The 26733-nt window shown below is 43.0% G+C and overlaps 1 protein-coding gene across 2 annotated transcripts in view; it reads left to right on the forward strand.

Annotated features, from left to right (window-relative positions):
- Positions 1 to 26733, forward strand: part of pde8b (phosphodiesterase 8B) — a 359526-nt gene that overhangs the window by 315339 nt on the left and 17454 nt on the right. For both annotated transcript variants that reach the window (XM_041186070.1, XM_041186069.1), the window contains exons 16-18: positions 5336 to 5407; positions 10875 to 11010; positions 15320 to 15518. In XM_041186070.1, coding sequence (XP_041042004.1) covers positions 5336 to 5407; positions 10875 to 11010; positions 15320 to 15518 — 407 coding nt within the window. The remainder of the gene's footprint in view (positions 1 to 5335; positions 5408 to 10874; positions 11011 to 15319; positions 15519 to 26733) is intronic.

Consider the following 26733-nt stretch of genomic DNA (forward strand, 5'->3'; position numbering starts at 1 on the left):
GCATATAGCACTTGAAGGCCTCTTGTTTCTTGCTGACCAGAACTGAATGCTGCAGTCAAGATGAAGTCTGATCAGAGCACTATAAAATCTGATCATTGCCTCCTCCCACTTATATTCTTGTTTTAGGGTCCAGCACACTGTTGCTTTTGTTGATGGCTTCTCTGCATTGAATGGAGATTTTTTATGTAAAGTCCAAGAGGATTTCTAAGTCTCTGCCAACTTCATCTTTAGTTGTTTCAATTCTATTCATGGAGAATGTGTATTGTCTATTCTTGCTTCCAGTACAAAACACTTTATAACTTGGCTGCATTAAATTTGATATCATTATTCTTACATATCTTACATATCACCCACTTCCAACTCATTCTATAATTTCTGAGCGAGCTCTTCTGAACTGACACCCAATCCAGTTTGGTGTCATCTACACACTTGACTACTAAGTTTCTGAATCCAGGTTATTTATGTAAATTGGAAATATCAGTACCCCCATTCAACATTTCGCCTTCCACTTACAACGTAACTCCTCTAATGAATATTTGTTTCCTACCTTAGTTTCAACCAGTTTCTTATCCATTTCCATGGTTTACTAAGTATACTCCAGTCTTTTGGAAGTCAGGGTGCACCGCATCATAGGGCTTACCACTGTCCACTTAGATTGCTAAAGATCTTCCTCTTCTGAATCCATGCTGACTGCTGTTAGCTAGATTCTTGTTGTACAGGTGATCCAGAAGTTTACTCCTGATAATTGATTCCATTATTTGTCATGGAATTGAAATAAGACTTATGGGTCTGGACTTGCCTGACTCTGTCTTGTCATCTTTCTAAATATGTGTGCCACATTAATTGGTTTCCAGTCTACAAGTAGTCCCCAGTTTCCAATTACTTCCTCATATTGATTAACAATGCATCACAAATCTTTTTTCTAAATCTTTCTCAGTACTGCAGGATTAATAGCATCTATTCCTGGAGATTTATTTGTTTTGAGCCTTTTTATACTTCCATTTCATTGAAAACAAAGTAATTTGGCCGAATTTTATGCTAGAGACAGGAACCCTGCCCAATGTAAAAGTCATGGGCAAGCCCACCCCCAGCTTAGCCAGCTTGCCCTGCAGCCATTTAACAGAGAGAGCTGCGAGCCAATTTGGTCTCAGCAACACTACCGACAGCCGTGGCCACTGCAACATAGCTGGACTTAAAGGTAAATCTGGGGTCTCTCCAGAGCAAAATCTCAGCAGCTGAGGGAGCAAGGCCTTAAGTGACTATTAATTGGCCACGTAAGGGCCTCAATTGGGTGGGCTTCCCGCCGACTCCCCCACTGCTGATAAAACTATAGCAGGAGCAGATGGGTAGCCGCCAATGGCATGGCACCCAATCTTATGGCCCCATCTTGCCTGCCAACCTGCCCCGATGGGCTGTCAAATTTAGCCCATTGATTTTACTTGGGATATCTTTGTTTGGAGAGGTCATATTGATCATGCCTTCCTTAGTCACCACTTTGGGAATTATTCATTTTGAACACTTGTATTTTGTGCTCATCCTCAGTTTGAAGCCCAGTTGCATCTTTTATGGTTTTAACCTATTCTTTAACTAAAACAAAGAACAAAGAAAAGTACAGCACAGAAACAGGCCCTTTGGCCCTCCAAGCCTGCGCCGATCACATTTTGCACTTCCGTGGTGTGTATCTCTCTATTCCCATCCTATTTATGTATTTTTCAAGCTGCCTATTAAACACCACTATCGTACCTGCTTCCACCACCTCCTCTGGCAGTGTATTCCAGACCCTCACTACCCTCTGCGTAAAAAACTTGCCCCGCACATCTCCTTTATAGTTTTCTCCTCTCACCTTAAATCTATGTCCCCTAGTAATTGACTCTTCCACCCTGGGAAAAAGCTTCTGACTATCTACTCTGTCCATGCCACTCATAATTTTGTAAACTTCTATCAAGTCACCCCTCAATCTCCATCGCTCTAGTGAGAACAATCTGAGTTTCTCCAACCTCTCCTCATAGCTAATAACCTCCAGACTAGGCAGCATCCTGGTAAACCTCCTCTACACCCTCTCCAATGCCTCCATATCCTTCTGGTAATGTGGTGACCAGAATTGCACACAATATTCCAAGTGTGGCCTAACCAAGGTTCTATACAGCTGCAGCATGACTTCCCAGCTTTTATACTCAATACCCCTGCCAATGAAGGCAAGCATGCCATATGCCTTCCTGACTACCTTATCTACCTGCGCAGCCACTTTCCATGACCTGTGGATCTGTACACCCAGATCCCTCTGCCCATCGATGCACTTAAGGGTTCAGCCATTTACTGTATAATTCCTGCCTGTATTAGACCTTCCAAAATGCATTACCTCGCATTTGTCCGGATTAAGCTCCGTCTGCCATTTCTCCGCCCAAGTCTCCAACCGATCTATATCCCATTGTATCCTTTGACAATCCTCTTCACTATCTGCAACTCCTCCAACCTTAGTGTCGTCTGCAAACTTACTAATTAGCTCAGTTACATTTTCCTCCAAATCATTTGTGTATACCACAAACAGCAAAGGTTCCAGCACTGATCCCTGTGGAACTCCACTAGTCACAGCTCTCCATTCAGAAAAACACCCTTCCACTTCTATGGCCAAGCCAATTCTGTATCCATCCTGCCAGCTCACCTCTGATCCAATGCAACTTTGCCTTCTGTACCAGTCTGCCATGAGGGACCTTGTCAAAGGCCTTACTGAAATCCATGTATATAACATCCACTGCCCTTCCATCGTCGATCATCTTTGTCACTTCCTCGAAAAACTCTGTCAGGTTAGTGAGATATGACCTCCCCTTCACAAAACCATGCTGCCTCTCACTAATACGCCCATGTGCTTCCAAATGGTAGTAAGTCCTGTCACGAAGGATCTTCTCCAATAATTTCCCTACCACCGACGTAAGGCTCACCGGCCTGTAATTTCATGGATTATCCCTGCTACCCTTCTTAGACAATGGAACATCATTGGCCATTCTCCAGTCCTCTGGGACCTCAACCGCAGCCAGTGAGGATACAAACATTTCTGTCAAGGCCCCAGCAATGTCCTTCCTTGCCTCCCTCAATATTCTGGGGTAGACCCCATCTGGCCTTGGGGACTCATCCACCTTAATATTCTTCAAGATGCCTAACACTTCCTCTTTTTTGATCTCAACATGATCCAGGCTATCTACACACTCTTCCCTAGACAAATCAACCACTAAGTCCTTCTCTTTGGTGAATACTGATGAGAATATTCATTTAGTATTTCTCCCATTTCTTCTGGCTCCACACACAGATTCCCACCTCTGTCCCTGAGTGGGCCTACCCTTTCCCTGGCTACCCTCTTGCTTTTTACATATGTATAAAAGGCCTTGGGATTTTCCTTAATCCTGGTTGCCAGTGACTTTTTATGACCTCTTTTAGCCCTCCTGACTGCTTGCTTAAGTTTCTTCCTACTTTCTTTGTATTCTCCACGGACTTCATCTGTTCCCAGCCTTCTAGCCCTTATGAGTGCTTCCCTTTTCTTTTTGACAGATCTCACAATATCTTTCATTATCCAAGGTTCCTGAAACTTGCCATGCTTATCCTTCATCCTAGCAGGAACATGCCGGGCCTGAATGCTTATCAGCTGACGTTTGAAAGCCCCCCACATGTCAGTTGTTGATTTGTCCTCAAACATCCGCCTCCAGTCTAGATTCCTCAGTTCATGCCTAATATTGTTATAATTAGCCTTCCCCCAATTAAGCACCTTAACCCGAGGACTCCTGTTATCCTTATCCACCAGTACCTTGAAACTTACTGAATTATGATCACTTTTCCCAAAATGCTCTCCTACTGAAATTCAACCACCTGGCCGGGTTCATTCCCTAATACCAGGTCCAGTATTGCCCCTTCCCTGGTTGGACTATCTACATATTGTTTCAGGAAGCCCTCCTGGATGCACCTTACAAATTCTGCACCATCCAAACCCCTAGCACTAAATGATTCCCAGTCAATATAGGGAAAGTTACTTGCTACTATAACACTGGAAGAAATGTTTGATGTTGTGCTCAGCTGTCGCTGCGACAATTTCTTCATTTCTCTTTGCCCCTCTGATAACCAACATTCACTCTAATTTATCTTTTAGAGTGCAGAAGTGATTTATTTAAGTGCACTGCCCTTCTAAATTACTTTGCACAACCTCGCTCCAACAAAAAATTAGAGGGAATGTTGGCAATCAGAAGAGAAATTCTGACTCCCAGATCGTGTTAAATTCTCATTCTGTGATCACTGTTCCCCAGGGTACTATGATTTGCACATTGTGTCTCTTTACTGGATCCTTTAAGAATGGCAGGTCAAGATAGCATTGCCTCATGTTGCCTACTTGACAGGCTGAGTGAAGAACCAGTCATGTATCAGATCTCTCAACTGTGATTCTAAAGAACTTGAATTTTTCCAGTTTGTATTAGGCTGTTTAAAGTCTCCTATTAATAACTTTGCTATTCTAAAATAGCCTTCATATTGTTTCATTTTGCAGACTGTGCTCCTTTTTTGCCAACCTGCTCATCTATCACATTCTCATAATATTAGCCTACAAATTTTTACATTATGATCTCCTGTAGCTAAATTTTTAGAGGGCTGAGTGCAGTGGGACGACGAGGTAAAACTGCTTGTCAGTCGGACGTACCATCTTTCTGATGAGACATTAAACCCAGGCCCCATCTGCCCTTTCAGGTGGATATAAACATCCCATGGCACCATGTTCTCAGAACATTAAGTCAATTTTATGAATTCATGCTCCTGATTTAAGCTCCCCACCCCCCACCCTTCACCAGGTGTCCTGATCTTAAATAGATCTCTCATGTCTTCTCCATTTCTGAAGCTGCCTCCCAGAAGCTTATCTTCTTTCAAGCTAAAATGGAACTAGTGCCTTAGGGCTGTTTAAGTAGTTAAGGCAATATTACGTATAAAAGAGTCGGTAGGAGGTGTGCAAGAGAGGTCTGGCCTTTAGGTAAAAAGTTCAATTCTAGTCCTGAGTTGAATAGACTTTGGACCCACTGAGTTCAAACCCAGATTAGTTCCTCATTCCATGATATGTTAGCCAGAGGAAGTGATTGAAACGCCTACTGTAGGGTGATTTAAAATCTATTGAATTACTTCTTGCTGAGAATTGAATGTTTCCCGACAATAATTCAGTTATTGGAGCCGTAAAACAGCTTGCTTCAAATTTTTTATGAGTAATGTCAAAAACTCATACAGAACAGAATGTTGTTGGATAATGTCACTTAATAATGCAGTCAACTTGTAGGCGTGACTACATTATCCTGTTTTTCATTGTGTTACGTAGCTTACCGGCAAACTGAGAAGTCAGAGGTACCACTATGGACGTCTCTTGATGGACAAATTGAAGAAGAACCAGGTACCTTACAAACATATTTTACAACAGGAATTGCAAGTGGGGTTCCTTTTATTTTTAAATTAATTTCCAGAAATTGCCTTTATTTTCCTTCTCTTTTAGGTCTTCCAATCCAATGCATTACTTGCAAACTGAGCAGGCAATATTGCACGTAAAAGGATTAGCAGGAGGCGTGCAAGAGTAGTTTGGGTTCAGATTGTTCTCTTCTACCTGTGGGGAAGGACCTTCTTCCCACTCAGCCCTCTCTCTAGCAGCCAAGCACCGGGATCTAGATCTCCCCATATGTGAAGTTGTTAGCGCAATTCTACTTGATATCACTGAGAGTTGCAGTGCATTAGTAAATCATTCAGGGCCAGAGGCAGTGTACTGTGCTAATAATGAAGGGAACAAGTATAGTCACTTGCACCATCCAAGGCAGCCGCATGTATTAAGCAAATGCTGCTAGCCAGCCACCATTACTGTAACAACAACAACAACTTGTGTTTAAATAGCACCTTTAACATAATAAAATGGCCCAAGGTGCTTCAGAGGAGCATTATAAAGCAAGATTTGACATCAAACCACTTGAGGAGACATTAGGGCAAATGGCCAATGAAGAATCCTGCTTTGGACACCATGAAGTAGGCTTCGTAGTGTTGAGTATGTTAACAGCAGGTCTTTATTAACAACTCATAACTTTGTACATATTTACATAAAATGTGGGCACAGGTATGGAACTGACTCCATTCTAGACTCAATTCTCTGTCCATCTCTAGACTGACCCTAGCACTGGGTCATGTGCCTTCTTACATCACTGTGTGGCAGTACTGCACTCAGCTCATATTGACCCTTTATGTACCAGACCCTACTACTTCAGCTAAAAGGTTGGTCAAAGAGGTGGGTTTTAAGGAACTTCTTAAAGGAGGAAAGCAAGGTGTAGAGGCAGAGAGGTGTTGGGAGGGAATTCCAGGGCTTAGGGCCAAGGCAACAGAAGGCGCAGCCACCAATGATGGAGCAATTAAAATTGGAATGCTCAACAGGCCAGAACTAGATCAGTGCAGATGTCTCAGACGGTTGTAGGGCTTGAAGAGATTACACAGATAACTAGGGGCAAAGCCAATGCGGGATTTGAAAACAAGGATGAGAATTTTTAACTCAAAACGTTGCTTGACTGAGAGACCAGCAATGAGTGCATTGAGATAGTCAAGTCGGTGGTAGCAAAGGCATGGATGCGTTAGGGTTTCAGCAACAAATGAGTCGAGGCAGGGGCAATGTCTCACAATGTTTCAGAGGTGGGATTAGGCAGTCTTAGTGATTACCATAGGTATCAGCTACAAAGCGTCATTTATAACATTTTGAGTGCACCAACTGTTTCAGTCAGTTCAGCATTAATCCTGTACTTACCCATTTGAAAAGCTCAGTTGATTTCAGGCAATGTTGGGTCTTCAAGCAGTTTCAATCAGCTGCTCGGAACTCATTAAATACAATTAACTCAGTGATGACATTCAAGATGCAACTGCTAACAATTAGGAGAGGCAGTTGGTAAGTGAGATTCCCTGCATGCTTTTTGAAAAAACTGTTGGTAATTTACCTTTTGTGGTTTTACAATGCACCGTATCGAGGGGGAAAATTGTGTGAACACCAATGCCCCCAATATAGGCAGTGTGGACTGTCCTTCTTTCTTATGCAAAATGAGCAGGATGTTGGTGCTCTGGGATATCTATATATATGCTTTCATAAAAACTTTTCTGAGAAGGGTCTAAATTAACCTCAGGCAAGAAGGGCCAAATTGCCTGCTCCTCTGCTTCAAATATCTGTGCCTGGAAAAATTCTTTAGAGCTGTTCCCGCTCTGCTAACATTACGTTTCTGAGAGTGAAGCAGAAACCCAGCTTTCAAAGGAACGCCATGGAGCAGGAGCAGATCCAAGGAGTTTTCCAGCCACTTTTCCTGAAGTTTCATGTTTCTTCCTATATGAGGCTGAATGACAGATGTAATTCTTTTGTATCTTGATTTGTTTCATTGCTTTTAATTAGGACCACACCCACGTGGCTTGGCATCTCTTTACAAGGTTGCATGGAGAACAGATGACACAATTACGAAAACTGCACTGAAACACATTTGTCATTGACAAATGGGGTGGTGATTAAAAATTAGGATAATGCCCTTTTAATTTGAAGCTGAGCCACACACACCAGCAAAGTCCCAGGGCCATTCCCTGGGCTGTGTTAACTTAGCAGATTGTAGCCGAGGTGCAGATAGAATTGTCACAGTGCACCTCAGTGTCCCTGAGTTAGGGAAGCCAATATCAGTCAAGGTTCCTGCTCTTTCATTTTCAGTGAGTCCTGCAGGAAAGGTGCATGTGTGAAAATCAGGAGAACAATATTGGGCTTAATTATGGTGCATCCACAGTGGAATGGCCTGCTGAAACTTCAGAACCAACCTGCCTTCTCTCAATGAACCTTCGGTGTTTTTACTTACGAATAGGTAATTCTCACCCAGTGTTCCCTTATATAAACATCTGAGAGAGGCAAAGAAGTAGATTTTTTAAAAAACTCTAGGCTGATTCATGGACTCACGTCAGTGAGCATGAGGTATGTTCCCAACTTCCCATCTACTTCTTGTACTCAGTGTTCTTAGCCACAGCAAGGAACCCATACAGCCCTTTTTTGAATTATTGCAATAAGTCCACACTCAGTTCTCAAGTCTAAGAAAAGCTGTTTTTACAGAGGTTTGACCAGTAGACAGTCCCCTCGATGAGAAACAAGGCAATATTTTTCAATTAACACTCAGCTGTGAAAACATTTATTATTTGATTACATGGTATTGTCTTTCAGTACAGATCAGGACAGTGATAGAAATTGAGAATTGAAAAGAAAACGTGTATAGAATGAAGATTTGGTACCAAAAAACTTTTTTGAAATATGCAGAACAGCTGCACAGTTTCATTATTTTTTGCATATGTGTCAGAAGGATATTAACTATGGTGTGACAGTGATATGGAGTGGTTGCCGCCATAGCACAAGTAATATCTTGTCAGTTTACATGTTAAGATGTCTTTAAGGGCAAGTTGGCAAGTATAATGCCCTCCATGTATCTCATATTGGGGCAAAAATCATTTTCATCCCATGTTATCACAGCATTTTAAAAAAAATCATGGAGTAATTTTCCAGTGCCTACATCACCAAAACCATAGCTGGGCAATATTAGCTCTTGTTCTATTCTTTCCTCGTATCTCAAGCATTATTTCTGATGTCAATGTGAGAAATTTGTAATGGCAGTGGTGGTCACCAAGTCGCATTTGGCCTAACATTCGACTCTGTGCAATATGCCTAGGGTAAGGATTCAGCTCCAGAGCAAAACTGGTGACTTCAAGATTAGTAGATTGCACATTATTGATGCACACTTGTACAAAGCCCAGGACTCCAGAAGTCAACATCATGCTGTTTTGATTCTTGGATTGGTTCAATAATGGGAATGGTCTGTAGATTTGAAGTGGAATCCCTATCCTATTTGGTGTGGTGTTTTTGACTGGGAGCAGGGTGGTGAACTTTATTACAAAAACAGAATTACCTGGAAAAACTCAGTAGGTCTGGAAGCATCGGCAGAGAAGAAAAGAGTTGACGTTTCAAGTCCTCATGACCCTTCAACAGAACTAGGTGAATCCAAGGAGAGGGGTGAAATATAAGCTGGTTTAAGGTGGGGGGGGGGGAGGTGGGGCTGTGGGGGGCGGGGGGGGTGGGGTGTTGGGTTGGGTTGGGGGAGAGAAGTGAAGGGAGGTGGTGTGGTTGTAGGGACAAGCAAGCAGTGATAGGAGCAGATAAAGATGTCACAGACAAAAGAACAAAAGAACACAGAGGTGTTGAAGTTGGTGATATTATCTAAACGAATGTGCTAATTAAGAATGGATGGTAGGGCATTCAAGGTATAGCTCTAGTGGGGGTGGGGGGCATAAAAGATTTAAAAATAATGGAAATAGGTGGGAAAAGAAAAATCTATATAAATTATTGGAAAAAACAAAAGGAAGGGGGAAGAAACAGAAAGGGGTTGCGGATGGAGGAGGGAGTTCAAGACCTAAAGTTGTTGAATTCAATATTCAGTCCGAAAGGCTGTAAAGTGCCTAGTCATAAGATGAGGTGCTGTTCCTCCAGTTTGCACTTTACAGCCTTCCGGACTGAATATTGAATTCAACAACTTTAGATCTTGAACTCCCTCCTCCATCCCCACCCCCTTTCTGTTTCTTCCCCCTTCCTTTTGTTTTTTCCAATAATTTATATAGATTTTTCTTTTCCCACCTACTTCCATTATTTTTAAATCTTTTATGCCCCCCCACCCCCACTAGAGCTATACCTTGAGTGCCCTACCATCCATTCTTAATTAGCACATTCGTTTAGATAATATCACCAACTTCAACACCTCTGTGTTCTTTTGTTTGTGACATCTTTTGATTATCTGCTCCTATCACTGCTTGCTTGTCCCTACAACCACACCACTCCCCTCCACTTCTCTCCCCCCACCCAAACCCCCCCACACCTTCAACCAGCTTATATTTCACCCCTCTCCTTGGATTCACCTAGTTCTGTTGAAGGGTCATGAGGACTCGAAACGTCAACTCTTTTCTTCTCCGCCGATGCTGCCAGACCTGCTAAGTTTTTCCAGGTAATTCTGTTTTTGTTTTGGATTTCCAGCATCCGCAGTTTTTTGTTTTTATCTCTGTGGTGAACTTTATTGGTGCTCTAGGTACCAGTAATGTTAAGGGAATGATTCTAGCCCATTTTTAGCTGCCAGGGGAAATATTTCCTCTTGTCACTGTGCTTTAATGACATCATAAATATAACAAGGAGATTTCAGATTATTATTTCTGGTGAATTTGCAAATGGTCTTTTTATTCATGATCTTACAGTGTTCCAAGGAAAACAAATTTAGGGATGCTTCCAGAAATACTTCAGATGCCACTAACTCTTCATGAGCAGAAGAAATTGGCCCTCTTGATGAGGTCTTGCTGCATTGTCAAGAGAAATCATGGAATAGGCTGCTCCTCGTTTGAAAGTCAGAGAGGGCGCAATGGAGCTGTTCTCACAACTCCTGTCATCTGGTTTCAGAAGGACAGTGGGAGAGGCCTGGAAGCAACTTGTCTGCCTGACCTCTGGGCGAAATGAATGATTTTGAGGAATTGAGATAAGGGAAGAAAAATAAAATATAAACCAATTTGCTGCCCCCATTCCAAGGAATGAAAGCTGGCTTAATAACAGATCCCAACAAGTTGATGGTGACCATATTGACACCTGTGCACCATTGGAGAATATATCCAGTGTTGTGATAAATGTTCAGTCTGTGTTGGAGGGCCCACATCCAGCTCCAGCAGATAGTTCAGAAACAGTTTTAGTATGGGTACTGCTCGTAAAATGCCTTTATTTCCCACTGTAGTGTGTTCGATATAAATACACTATGTATAGGTGTGTGCTCCGTTGTTCTTTTTCTTTATTCTGACAGACCTGCAACAAAGTCACAGCCATCTTGCCATTCCAGTCACCCTTAGTGATGCGCCACCTCATGTAGCAGAATTGCTTGATAATGAAGAAAGCTGGGACTTTAATATTTTTGAGCTTGAGACTATAACTAACAAAAGGTGGGTGCCAGTCTTGAATTGTGTTTCCCTGTAGATTAAATACAGGAGATTCTTTGACTTATCTTAAATTACATGTTGGTCATGTAATAAGTATATACAATACAATCTTTTCATTGATGATTTGGCACTAAATGGTTTCCAATTAAGAGGGAATAGCAAGTGCTTTTCCTCAGATAATATTCTTTCATTTATTCATTTTCTGAAACTTCTTAGCATAAGTAATCTTATTCATTGTTGCTGTATGTTTGTCTTTAATTATGGACTTTTAACTTCAATGGAGTATTTAATTACATTGTTTACCTTTTCATTGAAAATTTTGGTGAACTTGCCTTCAATAGCATAGCTATCAAGTACAGTTCTTTCTGTTAGTTGTCTTTACAAAAACATAAAATCAGGTTAAAAAAGTAATATTTTCCATGTGAAAAGACAGTGTCACTAATAACTCGTGTGCATACACTCATTCACTTGGGAATAAACTCTGCTCCCAGTGTAAACTGAAATTTCACTGCATTACAATAATGATTACACTTCAAAAGTACCTAACTGACTGTAAGATGCTTTGGGAATTCCTGAGGATGTGAAAGGCACTATATAAATGCAGGTTTTTCTCTTAAGATGAAAGGGAAAATAGAGATGAGTAAACAGTTGAGTAGAAAACAAACCAAAACATCTGCCATTTTAACGCTACTGAGTATTTACCTCTCATCATAATCAGTAGAAAGGCAATGCAAAAATACATATAAATGGCTGTGAAGTTGAAAATGACCATCCCAGACACTAGGAAAATTACCATTGTAGACATGATATGTAAAATGACTATCCCAGACATCATCGCAAAGAGATACATTAAACAAAGGCTGGGCAGACAGGAGCAGAAAATTTGGAGAGCCAGCCAAAAGTCCATTGACTTTGGGTGGCAGAGAGAATCCTGGCCAGCAGGGGGGGACTGGAAAATCCTGGCCAAAGTCTCAAGGGATTCAAAAATCAGAAAGTTTGGAATATTTTGGATTTGGCAAGTCTGTTCATTTTCAGGTGGGATTCCATAATATCATGATTTGGGGCAATTGAAAAATCAGGAAAATCTGCAAAAACAGAAAACAACAAAAAAATGTAATTAAAAACAATGGGGCAGTGGTTTAAATTAATCTGCTGGCCAACAAGTCAATATTCTCCTGTGATGGAGGAGATTAAATCAGCCCACTGCGTTTTACGTGGATATAAGATGAAGTAGTTGATGATGGAAGTTTGGAATCATGTCAACCTTCCAAAGCAGTCTTGGCAATGCAATACCTGAGCCAAGAGGCCCATGCTTCCCCTTAATGCTTGACCCTGCAAGTCAATGTGTAAGAGCCCTGGCTAAACAAGCAGCAGGAAGCTTACCACTGGTCTATGAAGTTGGACTGTTGTAGCTGATTTAACATTAGCTATCATTTGGGAGCCCCTAAACCCAGGTGACACCAATGTGCACCGTAGGCCTCTGAACTTAAGTAGGTAGGGAAAGTGAATGTCTTCTTTATTGTGTAAGTAACCATAACCTGCATTTATACAGAAATGCAGCCTGTGTGGTTTTCTGTAGCTTGTTTTGGAGGCCACTAAATATTGAGTATTTATGCCACCTTTAAAAATAAAAATCTCCTGCCAATCCTAGACTTAGATGTAAATCCAGTTCAGATGAATCATTTGGATCAGAGGATTGAGCTACAGGAAAAAAGCAGAAGAAATTGAAGAACAGCAATTGTGAGGCAGCTTTATAGCGATCTGTAAGGTTTTCATTTTTCATAGGAAGGTAAATGCAGAAAACTGCTTCAAACAAAACCATAAGAAGGCAAAGGGACACAGGTTCAAGCTAGTAAGAGCAAATTTTGAACTGACATATGGAAGTTATTTTTATTCAAACATTAAGCAATACATGATAGTAGAGAAACAAGGGAAAGAATTTTGGCGTCCCTGACACAGATTCTGCCCACTGGTTGGAGAACCGGTGGGAAATGTGTGTCGCTTCCGTGGGGGATGCCTAACCAAATTAAGTGCCTCTCAAGCATGTTGGGTCTTCCCTGTGAACTGTGATCCCGGGGGTGGAAAGCCTTCCCCCGAGAGCTGCCAGCAAATCAGAGGCAGGCAGCTCTCCATTGCTGGCAGCACCACTGGAAGCGGTGGCTGCTGCCGGTAATGCTGCAGGGGCTTGGCCAGGGATCCTCGCTGGATCACTGGACTCAGGTAAGTTAGGGTGTGATGGGGAACATAGGGAGAGGGTTGTGGGAGAGCAAGGGACAAGTGAGTCAGAGGCAAGGGCTTCCAGCGTACCTAGCCGTTCCAGAGGCAGGTCCCTCGATTGGGCACACAGTGTCAGACAATGAGGCATCTTCCCTCCAGTCGGCCACTGGCTAACCCAACAGGATTTTCTGGGCGGCCTTTAGAAGGCATGGGAAAGCTGTGTGATTTCCATTTAGTCCCTGAGCCACCACTAAATACCAGTGCACTCAGGGCTAATTGGTGTCAATTGGCTTATTAATGAGCCTAATTTCACCCCGCCATGAGTGGGCAAGTTTCCCACATGGGTGCCTTTCTGCCTCTGACTTAATGGTGGGAAGGTTCCTGCCAATGGGAGACTGACAGACAGCTTCTCCAGCGATTACGTGGGCCTGGTCACCAGGTTTCCCACCACAAAGGGGCTGGGTTATATTCCACACCCAAGGAGTGTAGAATCATTTAAGAAGCATTTGGATATATTAGTTGAAATATGGCAGGTGAGGGTTTTTTTTCTGTATGAAAGAACCAGAATTGGGTAAATGGCCTTCCCAGTGTATCAGCATCTCATGACAGTGTAAATGTCTCCTGTCTGTTAATTATTAAAGATCCTTAGAGAAATTGACAAGTGTCCCTTCAATCCTCATGCAGATAAATATACATCACAAGGCTGTAGTTCATTTGGCACTAGTTTATTGATATCCAGTGAAACCAGAAAGATGGCTGGTGTGTTAAATGGGTGTCAACTGGTGCATATTGGGTACACTCATGAGCTTTGAGTTAAGGCATATGCACAAGCCTATTGAGCAGAGTAGAAGAAATGTCACATTACATTTAACCTGTGCTGTTCCTGTACTGACATACTGTAAGTATGCATTCCTCATGAACTGCCCTACCCTGTGACATTTTCAAAGCCTTGGAGATCAGTTTTCTCCCCAGGCCATTTAAAGGCTGTGTTTGGTCATGTTATTTGGTAATTAGAGTTTCAGCTCAGTTGGCTGGATGGCTGGGTGAGTGGTGCCAACAGTGTGGGTTCAGTTCCTGTACCAGCTGAAGTCATCCATGAAGGCCCTGCCTTCTCACCCTCACCCCTCACCTGAGGTGTGGTAACCCTCAGATTAAACTCACCACCAGTCGTCTCTCTAATGAGAGAGTAGCCTGTGGTCCTCTGGGACTAAGGCAACTTTCAATTCTTCAGGGTTGCCAACCCTCCAGAACTGGCCTGGAGTCTCCAGGAATTAAAAATCAATTTCCAGATACTGCTGTGTGCAACCCTGGAGAAAAAAAAATCAATGGGACATTTAAAAAAGATTGCTTTTTTTTCATTTTCTTTGAACATTTCTCTTTACCAGATATAAAAATATTGAAAATGGAGGGTAAAGGCTGTTTGGCTGACAGTCAAGAATCATCCAATTGGGTAATGAGTCTCTTTGCTTTCCAATTGGTGTAGGAAGGCAGTACGTCACAAGGATGGATGTGTTGGCTGACTAATGGCTGGAGCGTGGGGGAAAGTCATGTGATGAAACCTCCAGGAATATATTTAATCACAGTTGGCAAACCTATTGGTAAATGTTCTTCCTCTGATGGCTGCTGACATCGCTGAATAGCAGTTATCATTTAATTAAAGCAAATAGCCTCAAAAGTGTATATATAAATTCCCCATTCCATATCTTAGCTCTTGTATTTTGAGGAGCTATAACAACAGATAGGACAGCTTCTGCATTGAATTCCAACTTAGCTGGCTGCTAACATTGTGCAGGCAAATTCCATCAATAAACGTGTTTATTGATGGAATTTGCCTGCACAATAATTGCCAATAGGGGGTTGTATTATATTGCTAAGTAATAAAACAATGACAGGTACACAAAATTAAAAATGCTTGCAGAGCTAATATGGGAACATTCAGAAAGCAAGTAATTCAAACAAGTTGTCTTTAGTAAATTGATACGTTTACATAAAATTCAGCTGAGCTGTTGAAGCAGAAATTGTAATCAATATTAAATGGATGCCAATGAGTTAGTTGCTAACCACTTTATAAACAATCCTTTTTGTTTCATTTTAGGCCATTGCTCTACCTTGGTTTAAAAATCTTAATGCAGTTTGGAATATGTGAAATTTTAAACTGTTCAGAAAAGACTCTAAGATCATGGCTGCAGCTCATAGAGACCAATTATCATGCATCAAATTCATACCACAATTCAACACATGCAGCAGATGTATTGCACGCCACAGCATATTTCCTGCGAAAGGATCGAGTCAAGGTAAATCTTTATACTTACTGATTAAGTACATTGGGATCTTAAAACTTTGTTACAATGGACAACAATGGAACCAGAGAAGCATTTTGACTTCATTTTTACAATACACAATCAAGACATTTAAATGACTACCTTCCTGCATTCTATATTTCTTTGGATGGCATAATTTAACACAGTAATTACTGATTATTTTGACTTTGGCTACACTAAATCACTAAAGTTGCCATTTGTGACCCAGTGTGTTCTGGTAAGATGACTGGACATTTGGTGCAGAGTTGGATGGAGTCAAAACAATGCTTGTCTCAGGGTAGAAATCAGTGTCATGTAACTTCAGTTAGCAGGACAAAGAGGATATGGGAGGAGTCATAGGACCCAAGAACGCCTTATAATGTGGGGAGAAAGCTGACAGCCAAATGCCTTAGTCAAGTTTGATTTTTTTTTCATTTACATATAAATCAGAATCTTTGATCAACAGGATATTTAGTTTGTTAGCAGCATTGTTCCTTTGGTCAGAGAGAATTTATTTTCCGTTGTGAAGACTAATGAGCTAAAAATTAATTTCCTCCCATGTTCAGGGCAGGTGTTGCTATTTGTGATCTTCTCACGCCTGATCCTGTTGAGGCAGGCAGCATGCACTCTTCATGCTGATCCCCATTTGCCTGATTCAGGTGTTCAGCTGGGTGTGTCATGCTGCATGTCTGCCTGAATGCTCAAGAGGCTGAGCAGCGTACATGGCTAGCGCATGTTCCAGCTGGCCTGCACTGCTTAAAGGTAGCCTGGCTCCCTAGAAGGGGAGCTGCACTGAGTACAAGGAAGCTTTGACCACCAGTAGTGCAAATGGTTGCAATGAGAAGCTGAAAAAGCTATGTTTCTGTTGAGGGGGGTGCCAGGAGGTCCAATAGGAACACCCTTCTAAAGGAAGGAACAGGTCATCAGCAGAGTCTAGTCTGAAGAACATGGCAGCAGTGCCACAAGATGGTCAATAACCTCATGCAGCTGGTCAAGATCTTCAAAAGGCATCTGACACCCACAAAACCACCAACCTCTCAAGCTGCTTACTGCACCACAGCCCCATCACTCACCCATCAGCAGTCCCTAGCAGTCAGAACTCAGGCCTATCATTCAGATGCTTCACCTCACCCTCACATGTACACCTTCCAATGTTGTAAACCTCACACCCATCTCTCGTAGCCTCCACAAACTATTCAGCTGTGGAGGGCATATCACCCAAACAGAGTGCAATACAATCACTGACATTCTTCCCTTTCTTTTGCAGGACGAGGTCATACGCAATCGTAGAGAGCAGAGCAGAACCAGCAGGGGACAGGTACACCTGCATCACCTGAGCCCTATGCAGGAGATTATGTTCTGCATCATGGGCTAGCTGCGACAGAGCCTGGGGCATCTAGCATTCTTGAAAACATTGATGCGATGATACCTTCTGCCCCTTCTCAGCCCCCAGCTCACCCTCAACTTGTTCTCTGGCATGAAGTGCAAGCTGCAAATGGTGTGACCATGGACCTCTAGCTTCCCACCCTACCCCCATAACCTCTCCCCCTACCCTCTCCTACTGATTTTCTGCTTTCAGGCACCCAAGAACTGCTGCCCACCCAGCCACATGAGCCTCAGGAGGAGGAAAAGAGCGGTACCATACCTCCGATGAAAAGGCACCATCACTTGATCTGACACTAACAGGCAGCATTAAGATACTTGCACAGTGGGAACTTGAGAGGGTAGTTTAAAATTGTGATCTGCATGTGGTAAGTCATCAGGCACAAGTGGGATGCGGCCAGGCCAGTAGGAAAGGTCGTTTGTTTGTCCTTCTCCAGAGGGCGAGATCGCATAGAAGTTCTGCTTCAAGGACACAGATAATAACTTCAATGGGGTGTCATACAGGATGCTGCTGATGAGAATGCACACCAAGACATTTATTGCATTGACGAGCCTGCCAGACAGCCTGCTGTCACTGTCAAGAACCATGGGAGAGTCCAGCTCCAATGTGGCACAGGACATCCCACGGAGCTTGGATCCCACCCTTTCTACTGTGGAAGTGGTGGCTATAGTATTCAATTGGTGATGAGAAGGAGAACGATTTAAATTTATCACCTCTGGCACTGTCCCTTTCTTCACTGGGAAATCCACCCATGTTGTGGGATCGATGGATTTCAGGATTCAAGACCTACTTGCTCGCTATGAAGATGGGCAGTTTGGATGCACTGGTAACCCACAAGACTCATAGCTTGTCTCAGAGCATAAGGCCAGCGAGTATTCAAGCAGCTCCCAGAAGACACGTCTACGTTTAATGCAGCAGTAAGTCCTCTCAAAAAACACTTCGGGCCAAAGAAAAGTATGATGATCAAACGATATACATTCTGCCAGAAATACCAGGGGAATGGTAAGCTCATAAAACAATACATGGCAGCATTGCGGCAGTTAGCTTCTACAAGTAAATTTGGTACACTAACCAACAGATTAATTCATGACAAATTACTTGAAAAGACTTCAATTCCACCAATTAAGGAACGCTTCCTCATGTAGAATGATGATATAACCTTGGAAAAACCCACGACCTTGGCAGTCCAATCAAATCTACCATGTTTAATCCTTAGACTTAGGGGTGCAAACACATCTTGTCCAACAGACTCAAGTGCAAGGGTTATGGTCCTCAGCAACCATCATGGTCAGGTACCCTCAAAAATGTGCCCAAATTGTGGAGATATCCATCGGTTCCCAACATCATGGGGACAAATTTCCCCCCCGTTGGGCGGGTTGTGTGGGGTCGGATGTGGGCGGAGGTGGACCTGATTGGTGCCCCCGGTCAGGTCCGCGCTGCCATTTTATGTGGGCGGGCCAATTAAGGCCGGCCCAACATGACGCGCACCCGGAAGCGCTGTGTGCTCCCTGAGCGGGCGGGGTGCTGTTTCCCTGAGTCAGGGTTGCGCTCTTTCGTGCATGTGCGATAAGTTTTTAAGTTTTAAAAATTCCAATAAAGGAAAAAAAAGTTTAAGACACGTCCCTTCATGTGACAGTGTCACATGAACTGGGACATGACAATGAACTTTAATGGAAATATTTATTTAATTTAGAAACCCTTCCTGAAACCTCATCCTGCCTGTGGTTGAGGTTCCATGAAAAATGCGAAGGCTGCTTGGGCTCTTTGCCTGCCCACCAACTTTAAGGTTGGATGGGCAGCTTTTTCAATACGGTTAATTAATTAATTAATGGCCTTAACAGGCCTTTGACAGTTCAGCGGGCGCGCAGCCGACTCGGCTGCGTGCCCACTGAACTGAAAATCTGAATGATGCGTGGAGATGTCGGGACACATGCCCGACATCGCCCTGCGTCATTTTATGCCTTGGCGAGTGGACCCCGCCCCCCCCCGCCCGCCGAGTCAAAAATTCTCCCCCATCTCTAGCTCGAGGGAAAAAGTGTAATTCACGCTTAAAGTGGAATCACTTCACAAATGTCTACAAGTCAAAGAAGTGTATTTCATCAGTTCGACACGTGGAAGAGTCTTTTCCTGAGAGTGAGGTATGACATGCTTAGACCATCATGGAGGGTAAAGCATCAGATCGTTTTAAGGAATGCATAGTCGAGATTGTGAACATCTCAGTGTCGCTTCTCATCGATGTTGGCACAAAATTGAATGACAAACTCTATCATGGTTATATTTTGTAACTTTCTGTCACTCCTGCGACAGCCACTCTTCAAGATCACAATAACTTGATTATTCCAGTTCTGGGAATGATAACAGTTCCAGGACACTACAAAATCGTCATCCTAGACAGGTTCACATTCAACATCATCAAAGGCAGAAGCCTTGTGGAGACAAACCTGTTCAATAAGCTTGGCTTCAAACTTGAAGAGCCCACTGGGTCACATGAATGTGACCAAAGACAGACTATAGATTCTTCCTTATTTTCCGGATTCGGAAGGTTAGTGGTACTGTCATGGTCCTTGTGTCAACATGTGAATTCCACCAGCTTTGCAAAATTTAAGATGGTTGATGTTTGCAACCCGTGCCAAAGTGATACAGGAGCTGAAGCATTGAGCAAGTTGACTCATCGCCATGGATGTCGAACCTAGTCATTTCCTGATGCAAAATTGGCAAACCTAGACTATGCACCGACCTTAAGGGGTCAATAATGCAATCTTTCCAGACAAATATTGACTTACTATGGTCCAATAACTATCAGCATCATTTCATGACTTCACAGTCTTCATGAGACTCCTTGTGGGGCAGGCTCGAGGGGCTGAATTGCCTAATCCTGCTCCTAGTTCTTATGTTCCTATATGTGACAGAGCTGTCTTCAGATACCACTAGTGGAGCAAAGCCGATACCTTACAGCTTTTGTTATTCATGAAGGTGCGTTTCAGTATCGCAGAATGCCCTATGGACAAAGTTTAGCACCGAGTGCATTCCAGAACATCATTTCTTCAGTCTTGTCAGATGTTGAGGGAATGTTCAACCTACTTGATGATGTCGTTGGTAGGAACAAAACAGAATATAATCTGCGGTTATCAGAGGTGCTTACTCAACTTACACAACACAATTTGAAGCTCAACAAAGACAAATGTACTTTTGTGGCACCCGAGATTGACTTCCTGGGGTACAGAGTGGCAGCAGCTGGAGTAAAGCCTACACAGGACAATGTCAAAGACATTCATGAACTTCGACCCCATCTAACGTGAAAGAGTTGGCATTGTTCCTCAGTGATACCAATTCTTTTCACAAAATTGTTCCTAAGTACGCGGAGATCACAGAGTTTCTTAATGCACAATGGGAATGGATAATTGCACAGCAAACAGTGTCTGAAACAACAACAGACCTGAGGATTGGGAACACTTTAGAATTCAGCAAAGGAGGACCAAAGGATTGAATAAGAAGGGGAAAATAGAGTACGAGAGTAAGCTTGCGGGGAACATAAAAACTGACTGTAAAAGTTTCTATAGGTATGTGAAGAGAAAAAGATTGGTGAAGACAAATGTAGGTCCCTTACAGTCAGAAACAGGGGAATTTATAATGGGAAACAAAGAAATGGCTGACCAACTAAATACGTACTTTGGTTCTGTCTTCACAAAGGAGGACACAAATAACATACCAGAAATGTTGGGGAATGCAGGGTTTAGTGAGTGGGAGGAACTGAAAGAAATCAGTATTAACAGGGAAATGGTGTTGGGGAAATTGATGGGATTGAAGGCCAATAAATCCCCAGGGCCTGATAATCTACATCCCAGAGTACTTAAGGAAGTGGCCCTAGAAATAGTGGTGCATTGATGGTCATCTTCCGAGATTCTGTAGACTCTGGAACAGTTCCTACAGATTGGAGGGTAGCTAATGTAACCCCACTATTTAAAAAGGGAGGTAGAGAGAAAACAGGGAATTATAGACCAGTCAGCCTGACGTCAGTAGTGGGGAAATTCCAGAGTCCATTATAAAAGATTTAATAGCCGAGCACCTGGAAAACAGTGGCAGAATTGGACAGAGTCAGCATGGATTTACGAAAGGGAAATCATGCTTGACAAATCTACTGGAATTTTTCGTGCATGTAACTAGTAGAGTTGATGAGGGGGAGCCAGTGGATGTGGTTTATTTGGACTTTCAGAAGGCTTTCGACAAAGTCCCACATAAGAGATTAGCGTGTAGAATTAAAGCGCATGGGATTGGGGGTAGTGTATTGAGATGGATAGAAAATTGGTTGGCAGACAGGAAACAAAGAGTAGGAATAAACAGGTTTTTTTTCGAATGGCAGGCAGTGACTAGTGGGGTACTGCAGGGATCAGTGCTGGGGCCCCAGCAGTTCACAATATATATTAATGATTTAGATGAGGGAACTAAATGTAATATCTCTAAATTTGCAGATGACACAAAGCTGGGTGGGAGGGTGAGTTGTGGGGAGGATGCAGAGATGCTTCAGTGTGATTTGGACAAGTTGAATGAGTGGGCAAATGCATGGCAGATGCAGTGGATAAATGTGAGGTTATCCACTTTGGTAGCAAAAACAGGAAGGCAGATTATTATCTGTATGGCTATAAATTGAGAGAGGGGAATGTGCAACAAAACCTGGGTGCCCTCGTACACCAGTCACTGAAGGTAAGCATGTAGGTGCAGCAGCTGGTAAAGAAGGCAAATGGTATGTTGGCCTTCATAGCGAGAGGATTTGAACACAGGAGCAGGGATGTCTTGCTGCAATTATACAGGGCCTTGGTGAGACCACACCTGGAATATTGTGTACAGTTTTGGCCTCCTTATCTGAGGAAGGATGTACTTGCTATAGAGGGAGCGCAGTGAAGGTTTACCAGACTGATTCCTGGGATGGCAGGACAGACATATTAGGAGAGATTGAGTCAATGTGGATTATATTCGCTGGAGTTCAGAAGAATGAGGGGGGATCTCATAGAAACCTATCTGTTCATCAACCTTTGCACATCTGCAGATGGTCAGATTTTCTTCAATTGTACTACGAGGATGAGTGTCTCACAGGTTCATGCAACCCAGTAGCTGACATGTTTAGTTATTCTATCGCAGACAGCATTGGCGATAGCGAAGACCACATGACTTCACATTCGCGTAACCTCAAATCTTGTTACGAGAGGAGTTGCAGGCAGAATCAGCTACAGACAGTGTACTGCAGAAAGCCAGTACTTAAAAACAGGCCTCATGAAAGAGGAAGAACTCGTGCCATACCATCGAGTACGCAACAAACTTGCATTGTTTGATGAAGACTGTATCATACACGGAACTCGAGCAGTTATCCCAAAGCGTTATAGTATGTTTATTGCATCTTGTCTATGAAGGACATCCAGACGTAGTTAAGGTGAAACAAAAGTCCCATGAAGCAGTCTGCTGGCCAGCAGTAGATTGTTGCATGGAAGAGTTCATCAGAAACTGTGTAGCTTTTAAACTCAGTGAAAAATCTGTTAAACCATGCCCCATACCGCCACAACATATTCCATGGCCAACAAAATCAAGGCAATAATTCCAAGTAGATTTTTTTGGAGAAATGCAAGCAGCCCCTAGTAATCAAGTTTGTTGTTCATGATCTACAAACCTCTACAACCAATTCCATAACCATCACTTGGATCACTGATATTCTAGACAAGTTGTCTAGAATGTGGGGTTTGCTGGAAACTATCACAGCAGACAATGGACCACAGTTTGTTTCCAGTCAGTTCACAGAGTTCCTTGGCAAGCTACAGAATTCACCACCATCTGATACCATGACACAACTTGCAACCAAATGGTGGTGTCAAATGACTCAACAGGATGATTAAGCTAGTGTGTCAGAGGGAAAAATGGTTGAACAATCCATTCATATCAAGCCATCCCACACCCTCTGACAGGAAAGACACCAGCTGAGCTTATGACTGTCTTAACCTTTGCATGCCACTGACCATTCTTAATCCATCACTGTTATCCAATGAGAATGTTAGAGCGAAAGAAAATAAATTGCAAAGCGACAAGGTAAAGCAAAAGTGTATTTCAACAAGCGAACACACACAAGGATATCATGATTTGAAGTTGGAGATTGGGTTCAGATCTTGTCTATCAGAACCAAAGCAGATCAAGCGATTGCTCAGTGCTTATCTGTTGGATGACAACACAAAGTTGAGACACCTGATAACGAGCAGACCAGGATATTTCGAGGACAGTGACTATGAGGATACTTTTCCCTTTCTGATGAGTGACCACAATGTTGATCATCAACCTCATCAAGCTGACCATGTGGAAACACAGCCTCAGTTGTAGATCTCAGTGCCATCATCAACCAGCTTCGTATCTCAAAGGCTATATCTGTATTTAGAGAAAACAGACATGCTGAACTCTAAGAAATGACTCAATGTACATATCTTTGTTGTTTAGGATGGTTTAATTTAAAATAAGGTTCTTTAATTTAACAAGGGTAAAATTTAGTGTGCAATGTTCCATTGTTTGGTGTTGGATTTATGTGCGTTTGATGACTGTTCACTGTGTACTGTGTACTGTGAGTCAAGTCTGAGAAACCGAAACTAAACTGAAAGCAAAAAGCTGCAAGCAGGAGAGCAGACATTTCAAAAGCACTTAAAATAAAACTCCACACATGATATCTCTGCATATCTCTGAGGCATAAAACACAACAGTGGCCAACTCCATGACAACACTTGCAGACCCAGCTCTGATGTAGCGACTGATGGCTGCTGTCTTAACTTCCAATCCAGCAAAGGCAGAAGTCACTCAACATATCAGTGGAAGCTCAAATGGAGGTTATGAACTCCACGCTTGGTGCTATGCAGGCTCAGACTGTTGCCATTATGGCTCTGGAGAACCTCAGTGTTCAAAGGGCATAGCTGACTCTCACAGCAACCCAGCAAGCTGTCCCCTAGGATTGCTGAGGCCCTGCCCCAGTGGAATGGCAATGGCATCATGGATCATGAACAATGCTCTCTCAGGATGACAGCATTCATATTCATTCTCCAATTCTGCCACTGACCTTGCTAGTCCCTCTCAGCCAGCCAACCCAGACTGCTATTGCCCATGCCAAGGTGGTGCAATCCAAAGCTGGACCTATAATGCTCAGAGCTGCTCAGGGCCATCCTGTAAGGCCATCTGCAGTCTGCCCCAGTGAAAGTTAGCAGCCTTCCACCTGCCATACTGAAGCTTTTGGAGTAGCACAGTGTAGGAGCACTAGGTCAAGCAAAGGCACCCCACAAGACATGCATTAAGGAAATGAACATGGGCGAATAGTTCATTTTTGTTTGTACAATTGTGTTGGATAAAAGGTGTTATGACAAGGCTTTTGCTGGTGGCTCTTATTGTATTGTCCAAGAGGACGCTGTGGTGAGATGTCCCAGAATAGTGAAGCCATGGTAATGAAGGAATGATCTCCTAAGAGAACCAGAGTCTGCATAGGTGCTCATGGACAGCCTACCTGGAGCAAAGAGTCACTGGATGCCTCCTCTCTCTTTCCTCCTCCTCCTCATCCTCTTTCATCTCCCTCTGCTGCCACCAAGGTGGAATCCTGATGCCTGATGGCAGCAGCCTTCATAATTACTGTGTGGTGGAGGACACAGCAGATCATCATGAACTTGGAAGACACAGTCTGGAATGTATTATAGGGTTCCTTCTGAACAACCTAATGAGTGAAGCCATTGCTTAAGAACACTGATGGTCTGCTCCACAAATGTTTCTGGTGGCTGCACAGCTTTCATTGTATGCGCATTTTCCTCAGTCGATCAGATGATGGGGTGGACTCTTCAGCCATATATGGAGGGGGGATATTCCTTGTCTTTGAGTAGACAGCCTCTGGATCTTCATAGTGGTCTGATGACAGCAGCGGCAGGCTGCTTCAGCTTGAAGGCATTGTGGCTGTTTCCAAGATAGCAGATATTGGTTTGTGCATGATCACACATCAATAGCATGTCAACGAAGTAGAACACCTTGTGGTGCTTGTACCCCTCCCCATTGACATCTGAGGCCCACAGAGCCAGGTATGTGCAGTCAATGGCTCCTTGCACTACTGGGAAGCTCAATATCATGGAAAAGCCACATGGCATCTCATCCTGCTTCTTTGTGCTTAGACAGAAAACAATTAACCCAGTTCTCCTTGCATTTAGGGCCTCTGTCACCTCCCTAGTGTAGCCTGTGTTGTGAACTGGGATATATTTGCTATGTCACCTGCTCTTACCTGGAAGGAGAAGTTGTTTAGCGAGACAGTGACCTTGACAATCACTTGTAGCGCCATCCTCCCCCTGCTCTGATGCTACCGATCCTGTTGAAGGAGATGGTACAGTTCTGTGACTATCTCCTTTGTGAATCTTAGGTGTCTCAGGCATTGCACCTGGCTGAGGTGAAGGGAGAAGTGCCTCCTGAAAACCCATGGTGGAGACCATGTGAAGATCACCCATCCTCCTTCCTCTGTGCAGTTCTTCCTTTCTCGGCATCCTCTGCTCCCTGTGTCTGTCATGTTGCAGATCTAGAGACACTGCAGCTACAGCTCTCATACCTGTTGCAGTCTTTGTGTGGACAAATCCTCTGTCTTTCTTTATGGATGCAGCAACATTCCCTGCCAAATCAGGTAACTCACCACAACATCTCCAAAAGCACTCCACAGCATTTGCACAAACTTTTCAACAGCGGAAGTAAGTCAAAACTGCACTGCAAGATGGATGCCAGTCCCTAGTTTGGGGTCCCTCATGTAGCTGAAGGCACATTTAGCTGAGAGTGATTAGACTGGCATTCCGTGGACCTGCGCAGTTCACATTTCAAATACATGCATCAAATCAGCCATTTGACATCATAATCTGCCAAGGATGGAGAGATCTGGTAGATTCCTAGTGCCTTCCCACATGGAGAGCCATGTGGGCCCCTCTGGAAGAAGCCAGAAACATAGCACCTACCATTTTTTGAGTTCAGGCCTTCCGTAGCATCGGCCCCAGTGGCATAACGGAGTCCAATTTCATGGTCTATATAATCAACATAGGCATATGTTGTGGGGTTTCTTTTAGCTATTTTCTATTGTATTTGTGAGACTTGTGTACTATCACTAATTAGATACATGCAGGAAGGAGTTCTACATCAAGAAGTTAACGAAGTGATGTTTTTGAGACATAAAGGATTAAAAGCAGGGATGGTGGAACAAGATGAGAGTAGTTGTTAGAACTGCATATGGGTTCTCAGAGTCAAGCTGTGATTTAGGGAAAACAAAGATTTAAGCTTGAGAGGGCAAACAAAGCATTTGAACTTGCTGTACAGTAACAAGAGCTTTGTTCATTATCTAACAGACATTGGAACTTAATTAGAAGCCAAAGGTTAATTCAATTTCTCATTGTATTTTTGAATATATTTTATTTTTGGGATGTGACAATAATTATACTTTATTTTACTACTTAATTAGGGGACACAGTAGCATATTGTAATGACATTGGACTAGTAATCTAGAGGCCCGGGGTAACGCTCTGGGGACATAGATTCAACTAGTGGAATTTAAATTTAATTAGTAAATCTGGAATTTATAAAAAGCTAACCTCAGTAATGGTGACCATGAAACCATTGTCATTAACATCCTTTAGGGAAGGAAATCTGCCGTTCTTACCTGGTCAGGCCTACATGTGACTCCACACCCACAGCAAACGGTTGACTCTTAACTGCCCTCTGAAATGGCCTAGCAAGCCACTCAGTTCAAGGGCAATTATGGATCAGCAGCAAATGCTGGCCTTGCCCGCAACACCCACGGGCAGG

The sequence above is a fragment of the Carcharodon carcharias genome, chromosome 4 (assembly GCF_017639515.1).
Source record: "Carcharodon carcharias isolate sCarCar2 chromosome 4, sCarCar2.pri, whole genome shotgun sequence".
NCBI classification, from domain to species: domain Eukaryota; kingdom Metazoa; phylum Chordata; class Chondrichthyes; order Lamniformes; family Lamnidae; genus Carcharodon; species Carcharodon carcharias.